Here is an 11,296-nt window from a genome sequence, read left to right as displayed (position 1 = left end):
GTCCACGGCCTGCTCGTCCACCCGCCTACGATGTAAGTTTTCCTCATTTTCATCCTCTTTCCGGTTTTCCTTCCTACATGGCTAAGTGTTGACGAGATTCATTGTTTCTGAAATTGTAGCTTGAGTTCGAGGCGACCTTCGAAGCCTGTAATGAAGCGTATCAGCAGGCCGCTGCGCAGTGGAATAGGCAGAATACGGCCTACATGGCGTATATAGGAGTAAGTCTGAATCTTTCTTCTCGCAAGTAGATGACAAGTCTCAGTTTGATGCTTTATTTCTGCAAAGCCTAACTTGTAACCTATCTTGCAGGAAATGATGATCTCTATGTCTACTGGTACACCGCCACCGGCTCGAGTTACCGTGGCGGGGGACATGCCTATCATGCCATCGAAGGCAGCTTTCGCTGCGACTTACTACGGATCCACACCGGAGGTAAGTTCTTTGCCAAACCGGTAGTTACCAGTTTCCTTTGCCTCGCAAGTTGCTAATATGTAGGGAACACGTAGGGAACGGGATGGTCCGGGAACCAGGCATCGCCGGGTGGGCGCGAGGTCACACCGGTTCATGAAGGTGGTCGGTCTCCTGGGCGTTCTGCTGGTGCCTCTCCGTCGACTACTCCTGGGACTACTCCCGGTGCCTCTCCGTCGACTTCTCCTGGGCGTAGCACCGGTCCTTCTCCAGGTGGTTCTTCTGCAGCTTCTACCGGAGCGCGACCCCGGGCTGCTCGTTTCGCCAACGATGTGGGCGGACACACCCCGCCCGGGTCCTTCCTCCGCTAGTTCTGTATTTGGATGACATGGCACTCTCCTCTTGTATGTGCACCATGTATGCTACTATGTGCACCATGTATGCTACTATGTGCATTTTATGCTATTTATGTGAATTATGGTGAATTTGGATGAATTATGGTGAATTTTGATGAATTTGGATGTATTCGGATGTAGAACTGCTAAACTGTGCAAACTGGACTGCTGGACGGTGCAAACTGGACTGCTGAAAAACAAAAAAAAAATCGAACAGGTCTACGCCGAGGGCAATGCCGTCGGCATAGACCCTTGCTGCGACCATATGGTCAGGTCTATGCCGAGGGCATAGCCGTCGGCGTAGACCTCCGCCTGGCAGCCGCTCGCAGTGTGCCGCATGTCCCTGCATGGCCCATGCAGACGCCGAGGGTTGGCCGTCGGCGTAGACGGCGCAGGTGGCAGCCGCGCGACGCGCCACGTCGCTCCACGGCGCGCAGATGGCTGCCCTATGCCGAGGGCAATGCCGTCGGCGTCTGGGGCGCTCAGTTAACGGCGACGGCGCGCCATGGCGAGACGCCGAGGGCAGCGGCGCCGAGGGTGAAGCCGCACCGTCGGCATAGGAAGCGTACGCCGACGGCCGGGCCTACGCCGACGGCAGTGTGCCAGGTGCCGAGGGACCTGAACGCCGAGGCGATATGCCGAGGGCTGCCGTCGGCGTAGCCTACGCCGAGGGCCAGGCGTGGCTACGCCGAGGGCCGGCTACGTCGATTCCTGTAGTGACACCGCCGCACTTCTATCCTGGCATCCCCACAAGTTCCTCCACCAACCCCTCGACGCCACCTCTCGTGTACCCTCACGCAATGGATCAGCAACGCCATGTTGAATCAATTGTACTATTTCTTCTGATTGAAACTCAGATCTTAGCCTTTATACATCCGATTCAGTACTCACTGGTACACCATCACCAGGCACTGCATTTGGCAGCTGCTAGCGAGCCACTGTATTTGGCGCTGTATTTGTTAAAATCAGTGGCGCTCCGGCTTGCTTGCATTGTAGGCGTTCAAGCAGCAACTCTAGATTATGTAGCAACCTCTGTCCCGAGTTATTTTTGCTTGCAGATTGCGGTACATCAGGTCATAAGCTTAGCATCGAGCTTGTACTGATACACTGTATTAGTTCCATAATGGATTCAGTTAACATGTGCAAGTGAAATAATTTGTCTAACACATTGCAGAGTTGGTGGTTTTGTCTATAGTTGTGAACATGATATACATTTATATATGCAATTTACAAGAGTTGTTCTATGCTCAGTAATTCTGATAGTTTTAGTAGGAGGCCAATGTACCAACAAACAAATTCTAGATTAATACATGCCACAAATAGATCACAATGTTCAAGTAGTACTCTAGATCCTAAATAGCAATAAATAAGTGTTTATATATTAGAGCATGTACAATAGTGTCTACTCAGCAAACTATAAGAAGATCCACATCAGCAAAATCCTAGTTGGAGCTGAGAGAAAGGAAGAGAGAGAAAGAAGCGGGCGCTTCATCTATCGCCAGCTCTAGCACAAGACCCAAAACCAGTACAGCCCGCATGCAGCTAGTGGCAGACTCTTAGCCGGCTGTATGCATTGAGTGCATGTTTGCTTGTGTCTTGCATGCAAGCACATGTATCCAAAACATTAAGTATTAAATATTTGATAAAGCTAACCTTGCAGCCAATCTATTGTATAAGTGCATATTTATGGTGGCTCTAGATGACATGGCATGAAGTATATAGCCAGCTGATGGCTATATTATTGCTCTTGCTCTTACTACCCATATGACACTACCCACTATGGAGTTAGTAACTAAGACTAGTAACATGCACCATGTTACTAGTCTTAGTTACTCCCCACTATGACTAGTCTAAGAGTCTACTTACTTTCTCTCTCTTCCAACTAGACAAAAATATATTATTTTATTTCTTATAGCCAGCTGAGTAAGATTTATTGTACTTGCTCTTACAAGTTACAACGAGTTCAACAGTCGACACCCGTGCTGATATTTTGTAATTTTTATTAAATAGCATGGCTTATAGTAATCAGTGATAAACATAAAAAAATTATGGGCTCTACTACTTTTGTGTACATTGCATTTTATTATTTTATATCTTGCGGCATATATTACACACGTGCTGTCCCAGTTTCTCAACTAAAAAATTATGCACAAAATTAAGGTTCTTCTCCTATAGAGGCCCAGGTTGTCACCCAATTTTCCCGGACAATGAACCAACCTTGATAAGGACATCTCCAACGGGTGACGCAAACCGGACGTTTAAAGTGGCTGCACGCGTCCGTTTGCGTCGGCCCAAATGGTCGAATTTGACTGCACGTCTGTTTACGTCGGAGGTGCCTCCAGTGGCATAGCGCATTTTTTTTAGGGTTTTGCATCCTCAACATAAACATGATTTACATAGTGAATAAAGGAAAATAAAAAATAAAACTAAAAGGCGCATGCACCGCCTACTACCCTAGCGTACTCGTTGTTGTCGTTGAGCATGACGAAATCCGGTATCTACCACGACTAGTTGGCAGCCGGCGGAACGTACACCGGTGTCGCCGGTGGTGGAGGTGGAGGTGGTGAAACCCACTGGTTGAACGACGGAGGTAGAGGTGGCGGCAAGTGTGGGGCCGAGTTCTGCAGCGCCCGTTGGTAGGCCTCATCCTCCGTGAGGCTTTCCGACATGATGTCGGTGGAATACCGGGACAGCGGCGGATGCACCGGTCGATCCACCTCCAACACGAGGGCATGAACACGCACTTTTACATTAACTGGTAGAGATGCTCTTAGGACCTCCCTCTGGCTCTTTGTGACAACATCAACAATGGCATCAAGGGATCGTGACCTCTCTCTTCTTAGAGACGTCTTCCGATCCTTCTCTCTTTTCCACCTCACCAAAAATTGTGACCTAAAACCTGGCACAGACAACTGACGGTGTCCATATGCCCCCACTATTGGCCCAATATTCCTCGGCAGCCCAAGCGGCAAACGGAAAAGAAGCACGCGCGCTTCCGTCCGCAAACGAAGATGGTAACCGCGCGCGCCTCCCGCTCGATCGGATCCCTCGAATTCAGAGGCCTAATTTGTCGACGAGATCTCTTTCTCGAGAGGGTCGCGCGGCGCTCCCGGCGGCAACCCTAGCTATCCGCGCCGTCCGTGTCGGATTCAAGTAGGAATCCCGCGCCAACTCCATCCTCCTGTAGTCCCGTTCCGTATATACCACCTCCGCGCATCGGCTCGTCTTCTGATCAATCCGTCTTCTTTTCCTCCGCAAATTAACTCCCGATCTACTAGTAGGGTTTATGCGAGTGACTGAGATTTGCGATCAGAATCCAAGGGGAATGGGTACCGCCGGCAATGCGTGCTCAGGGAGTCGAGCACATGATGATTCGATCAGTGGTGAAGCCCTCCTGGACTTGAACCGATCTCCTCCCGTCGACGGGGGCGGGGGCGGCGAGAAGGAGGCCACGATCGTCGCGGGATCGCCCGTCGCCGTGGACTGCTTGGATCGATCTCGCTTTGAAGCGGGCGGGAGCAGCCATAACGAGGCTCTGACTCCGATCGATGCCGGCAAACGGGCGTCGCCAATCGTCGTGGACTTGGATCGATCTCCCCTGGCCGGGGAAGGGTGCAGCCGGAACGAGGCTCCGACTCCGATCGCTGCGGGCACACGAGCCTCGCCAGTCGTCGTCGACTTGGATGGATCTCCCGTATCTGGGGGAGGGGGCAGCCAGCACGAGGCTCTGTCTTCGATCGCCGCGGGTACACGGGCGTCTCCGGTCGTCGTCGACTTGGATGGATCTCCCGTGGCTGGCGGTGGGGGCAGCCAGCACGAGCCACCAATCGCCGCCGGCACACAGGCCTTGCCAATCGACGTCGAATCTCTAGTCGACGAGGTCTGTTTGGTTTCTGTTCCCTTGAGTCTGTCAATCACGTGATTTTTTACATCGAGATATAATCTTTCCTTTTTCCTAACAGGGGAGGAGGAACAGGACGGTAACAATGAGGAGACGTCGTGTGATTGTTTTCGATGTGGAGGCGGGTACCGATCAGCAAGGTGAGTTTATTACTGCAAGTGCAAATCATGGGTTATTAGTAAATGCAAAATATTGAATATTCGTTCAATTTATACCTTTATGTTCATGATCTAATTGGCGCCTAATTGCTCACTGGGATACAATGTGAAAACTGGAACGTATAAATTTTATTCTACACGCTCTGTTTTTCTCTTCAAAACTACAGGCTACGCAGATCATTGTTACAAGAAACTACAATGTTTAGTACTAAATAAGATGTCTATGTATCAGAATAAATAGATAAGGAAATTTTTGTCTTGGTGGAATCTGATTCCATGTTTTCCCTGTGATTCAAGGTGGTAGTGATGCTAGAACATTACATTTACTTCCCGGTGGGAGCAAACGACGAAGGGTTGGACCTGTTATATGCCTATCTCCGGTCAGGCTAGAAAGATCCAGCAACCAGGTTTTCATTTTCTTCTTTTGCTGTGAAGCAAAGTTTTTGTGCTTTAGGGATTAATATTACTGCAATTAGCTTTTGTGCATTATTTTCTTAAGGGGGCTGGGATCTAGGTTTATCCGCAAAACTTAAGCAATACTGGTAAACGGGAGCAGCTAGAATTATGCTACATATGTGATGTGGTCTATCAATTTTCAGAATATTCAAGTGGGCTCATTTGCTGTAAATTGATTTAATTCTGTAGAGTATGCATATCTTTCCATGTATTTGTGCAGCAGAAATGGAATCAGTGATGATTTTTTTTTTCACTATAACCAACACTTTCTGAACACTACAGATTTTTTTTTTTGAAACAAGAACACTACAGATTTTAGATAATCTTGTATTCACCATATGCTGCTACTGATAACTTGTAATATATTCCCCAAAAGAAGTACTGAAATGGGACATACTGATGTGAGTCAGGGTATAAGGATCCAGTAACCTGGTTTTCAGTTTCTTCTTTTGTTGTGAATCAAAGTTTTTGTGGTTTAGAGATAACTGCAGTTAGCTTTATGCATTTTTTTTCTTAAGGGAGATTGCAATTTAGATTTATCCACAAAACTTAATCAATAATAGTAAAGGGAACATCCAGAATTATGTTGCATCTGTGATATGTTTTTCTCTATCTATTGTCTGAATGTTCAGGTGGGCACATTTGTTATACATTGTTTTGAATGTTGCAGGGTCTGCATATCTTTCCCTGTACTGGTGGAACAGAAATGGTATCATTGACATGAAACTTTTATTTCCATAACCAACATGTTCTGAACACTACAAATTTTAGATATTCTTGTATTCGCCATATATGCTACTGATAATCTTAAACATGTTCCTTAAAAGAAGTATTGAAATGGGACATCCTGATTTTCGATCGAATTGCGACTTCTTTGTGCTGTACACAGATCTCCTTAACTATGTTGTAGGCTCACCCCTTTTCACTTGTCTCCTTGGCAGCAGCGAAGCGCCTTTGTGCCAGTCAGTAGACCAAGAGCAAAAGCTGCTCCAAAGGAACCGGTCTTCACCTGCCCAGTGTGCCTGAACAAGATAGAGCAGCCGTCCACAACGAGCTGCGGCCATGTCTTCTGCGAGAAGTGTATCCAGGAGTCCATCAAGGCTCAGAAGAAATGCCCTACCTGTAGGAAGAAGCTGGGTCCTAAGAGCTTCCACCGTGTTTACCTCCCTGCAACTGCTGATCAATGCTGAGCTTAAGGTCCTCCGTTTCTTCAGCTTCAGTATTGGCATCAGAAGAAACTTCGACGGTGTGCGATCAAACAAATAGAGTTGCTGTCTGTTGCAAGTCTTTTGCAACAAGTTTACAGCATGTAACTTGTGTTCTTGAACAGATCAGTGACTGTAGAGTGATGCTCTTGTTGGTTGTGTGCATCGATCGATGCATAGACCGGGGGGCACTTCCTCTCTTTTTTCCCTAAAAAATCAGAGTGATGATCGGACTTAGATCATGGTTCACAGCTCACATATATGCTCCTCAAGTGAAGTGTGGTGCAACTTTGCAACAGTAGTGCCTTTGCAATTGGTATGTCTGGCGCTTGTTCAGTTATGTATATGATCCACTGCGCTCTTCTATGTTGATGTTCCAACAACCGGCCCTCTCAGGCTCAGCGCTTTGCTCCCTGTTATCTGAAGTTATCGGGGCTGTACTAGGTACCCTTCTGTAGCGCTAAGAAAATGACATGCCCTGACGACTATACATTAGCTGATCTGATTCTCCCAAACGGATGATGTGATCTGATCGACTCCATTCCTGTCCAAGCTCACGCTGCAGTGCCCAACTTCACGAGCATCTCGCTCTCGCGCCAGTTAGGATTCGGTGTTTCCTTTGACGAAACATCTTTCAGAGAAGCTCCACTAGCGTGTGTTTCTTTTACCTTTATTCTTCCTCCGGCCTCCTTGATCTTCTTTTCCTTTCAGCACCATCATCCGGGCAGAGAATAGCACCTGCACATGACAATATACCTCTTTTTACCTAAAAAAAAGGATCATCGAGTCCCTTTGAAAAAAAAGGATCATCAAGTCCACTTCAATCAGGAAAGCTGAAACGACAGCGTCCCTTGTCCGGACCAGATGCCGAATCGGGTCTCGATTGGACCTGTCTGGATTTGGACACCCATGTGTAGAACGATACTAGAGAATCAAGAGCCAGGAAATCGTGACCGATCATCACTCATGATGAGCGCATGAGTCTGAACCCTGAAGGTTCCACGAGGCGCCATGAGAATCATGGCGCGTCAAGAACCTTCCATGGCTCCACTCCATGTATATAAGTCATCAGGCTCCTGGCTGAGTCATGTGAGCCACTCCATTCATCCCGGCTGACGAACTGCTCTTCTCATCAGTCGTCACCGAGATGTTTCAGATCTGTGCATGTCATTTGTCCCATCGTCTAACAGTGTCGTTTCATTCGATGTTGGTGCTGTCAATAATGATAGGTCTCTTGTGTCTGATGGGATAGTGTGGAAACTCAATACAAGTGGGCGTTTTACTACCAAATCCCTCTATCTTTTGTTGGAAAATGATGTTTTTGGTTCTAATAATAAATGGATTTGGGATGCAAAGTTGCCTCTTAAGATTAAAAAATTTCTTTGGCAACTCTTTCAGAATGCTGCTCTCACTTGAGATAATCTCAAGAAAAGGAATTGGCCTGGTTCACCTATTTGTTCGTATTGCAATGAACACGAATCCTTGAAGCACTTATTTTTTTAAACTGCTCGCATGCTATTGTGATCAGGGGGTTTTTTGGGTGTGTTTTGAATGCTTGTGGCTGCCCCAAATCTCTTTGGCAAAGTATTACCTGGTTGCATGTTTTCTTCCCTCATGGAGAAAAGTATCATATGCTTGTGTTGGCTGCTCTTTTCTGGGCAGTGTGGAATACAAGGAACCAGATCACCTTCGAGAAAAAAACTGTGAGATCCCTTGTTGTGACTATCTTTTGCATGTGTTCATTTCTCCGTTTTTGGGCAGGTCTGTACATTGTACGGAGGCAGAGGAGATCAGGGAGGGACGCGGATCAGCTGATGCCTGATGGGAAGGGCGTCGGACCTGGCGTGTTTCATGGCAAACGCTGCCTCAAATGCGTCGACTGCGTCAACACCTGATAGGCTGATCACGAAGGGCTGACTCGTCGGTTGCAAAAAGCATATAGGATTGGTCTCTTTTTGGCTGTGTGAGAAGTGTTTCTTGGTTGTTTTGGTGTATGAATTTCCTTTTGCGTGTTGTGGGTCTATCTGTAGCTAGGGGTAGGTTTTTTGCCCCTTAGTGTGGTCTTCGATGCCGAGGCCATACAACGGGTTTTCCAACCAAAAAACTTCATGTTCATTCCCTCTTTCCTTTTTTTCCTTTTTTTCAGTTGTTGTCGCATCAAAAAGACACATAACCTTGTACTCCTATTTCCGTTGAGAAACTAATGGAAAGGGGAGTGATCCCAGGTTGAAAAAAAACAAAGTGGGAATTGGAGGATTTCATCAGGTGCTGAGTTGGACCAAGTGTCACTAGACAAGTTGTCAAATGCAGTCATCGACATAGCGCAGTTTAGGACCTAAGCCACTAAAAAATCCATTGTGACATGTACTTCTACAGAGAAGAGATTTGAATCATCCATTGGATTCAACACTGAAAAGATAAGCAGAAACAAACTAATAGTACGGAGTGAGCCACATATAATCATTTTGGACTAAACAGATAACCCTAAACCCCAAACTAGAGAAGATTTCCAGCCAAACTAATGAACATTGTCATGCAATCAACACAAACATGTCTTTCTAGTGCACATAATCCACACTAGAATTGCAAGAATGGTAGCACAAATAAACTAGCAGTCAACACTAGTGCAAAAATTTAGAAGATTCGGACTTGATCGTTCTTTAATAATGCATAATTTTAAAGCTTCAACGTGCCGTGCTACACAAATAAGTGTAACTAATCAATCAATCACATAATGTTCACAAAAAAGAAACTTGTTCTTGTCAGACTGAACACAAACATTGCATCACTTCTTCGCAAAACTGGGCAACTTCAAACCTAAAACCTCACCAATTCTTCTGATCAAAAACTACCCAGGAACCCTTCCTAAACCTAAAGATTTGCAAGATGTAGGACTAAATCTTCACATCATTGACTTGTTGGATCAATAGTGCAATTAGTGGACGACGTGGGCTTAGCCCAGTGGTTGGGTCGCAGTGGCGCACCCCAACGACCGGAGTTCGATTCCAGGAAGGAATTTCGGAATTGTCACGCCAAGTCCCGCTTCTACTATATCAAAAAAGTGTCTAGTTCCTCCTAGACACGGTTTCATTTTTTTTTAATAGTGCAATTAGTGGCTCATTGTTTTGCTCACTTGATCGAGTTGTTGGGTTTAGGATTTAGGTACCAAATGAGTTGAAGCTATTTTGTGGGCTCTAAATAGGAGTTGTAGCGATTTTGTGGGCTCTAAACAGTAGTAATAACTGATGAATGTTGACTGTTGGCAGTTCAGGACACCCATTTTTAATAACCTATATTCAGAGAAAGAAAAATAACTTACCCGCAGGCAAATTAAAGTTGAGAAAACGACGAATCCAATGCCCCACTATCATGGTACGGGACTGAAACTACTACTCCCTCTGTCTTACGAAAGTTGTGGTAAATTTATTGGAATTTAGGTGTACATATTACATGGTATCTAGATGCATCTAAATTTAGACAAATCTAAAACAACTTTAATGTATGCATACATATAAATTTAAACAAATCTACTGTACAATAATTTTCGTAGAACGGAGAGAGTGCTGAACATGGGTGATCGGGCAGGAGTACTGAAAAGATCGTACCACTAAGTAATCATGTGTGATCGGGCAGGAGTGTACCAATCTAGGCAGTATGCTTTAGTTTAAACTGGACCTAGTGTACGAACGGCGATTAACCCGAGAGGGCGGGCGGCGACAAACATCCCGTGTGGTTTTACTTTGTGCCTGGAACAAAGCGCGTCATCTCGGGATCTTTTCTGGCCCGCTGTCTGTAGGCCATGCCTAATAAATCAAAACGCGTAATCTTCACTGCTAGCGCCATTTTCTTTACTCGATCGTTCTGATGAACATGAGCATCCAGCAGGGTATCCAAGACTGTACGTGACACAATCTACTCGCTCGCCCCGATCCAGACCCAGTCTCCATAGCCGACGATCCGTGCGTTGGTGCATGCACCGGCACCGGCCTCCCCAAGAATGGTGATCTCCGCGTGATCGCCCATGCCGCCGCGCGTGCACGTGAGGACTGGAACGACCTACGCCAAGGGCGCACGGGTTGGATTGATCTAGCTAGCAACGATTCGTGTCACGGTTGCCATCGGTGCGCACCGCACATCACTGCAGTGAGGGCGTGATTGTTTCCTCGTAATCATGTTTCCCGGCTACATGTAGTTTGGTTGCCAACCGTTTTTGGTGTTCCTGGCTAGCACGAATTGTTAAAATACATGGGCCAAATCTCTTTAGCTCACGGAGTATTTTAGATTATCCTACAAATGTTAAAGTTTATAGCCTATGTGAGTTTGAGTTCAAATGCAGCTCATAAGGAAGTGGTAAAATGTGGGAAGTTTAGTTTCACATGAAAAGTTTAAAAGAAGTTACACCCTTAGAGCATCTCTAGTAGTAACCGAAAAAGTGGGAACCGAAAAACTCTAATTCAGTCTCAACCGAAAAAGTGGGAACCGAAAAACTCTAATTCAGTCTCCTAAAAACGTGTTTACGGGTCGGACAAGGGTTGTCGCAGAACAGAGTCCGTAAACCAAGTTCGATTTGCGGGCTCTGTTCCGCGACAACAACGTCTGAACCCGTAAAACCAGGATTTTATCACATAATTCATATACAACATGATATAAAACAGAAGCATAGAACGACCAATCATAAAATAATCAAATAACAGTTTTGAGCACACAATAATCATTCAAATTATTACATCAATCAAACAAATAAACAAATGTCTAAATCAAATTACAACAATA

The 11,296-nt window shown here is 46.0% G+C and overlaps 1 protein-coding gene across 1 annotated transcript; it reads left to right on the top strand.

The window, feature by feature from the left end:
* The first annotated feature begins 4,128 nt into the window (after positions 1 to 4,128).
* Positions 4,129 to 6,836, top strand: LOC127312814 (uncharacterized). The gene is made up of 5 exons (XM_051343368.2): positions 4,129 to 4,683; positions 4,766 to 4,844; positions 5,160 to 5,269; positions 5,989 to 6,027; positions 6,260 to 6,836. Exons 1-5 carry the CDS (start codon positions 4,129 to 4,131, stop codon positions 6,506 to 6,508), a joined length of 1,032 nt encoding a protein of 343 aa, XP_051199328.2. The 3' UTR covers positions 6,509 to 6,836.
* The last annotated feature ends 4,460 nt before the right edge of the window (positions 6,837 to 11,296 follow it).

This window comes from Lolium perenne, chromosome 7, assembly GCF_019359855.2.
Source record: "Lolium perenne isolate Kyuss_39 chromosome 7, Kyuss_2.0, whole genome shotgun sequence".
NCBI lineage: Eukaryota > Viridiplantae > Streptophyta > Magnoliopsida > Poales > Poaceae > Lolium > Lolium perenne.
The sequence above is the reverse complement of the archived record's forward strand: the minus strand, read 5'-3'. Positions and strand labels throughout refer to the sequence as shown.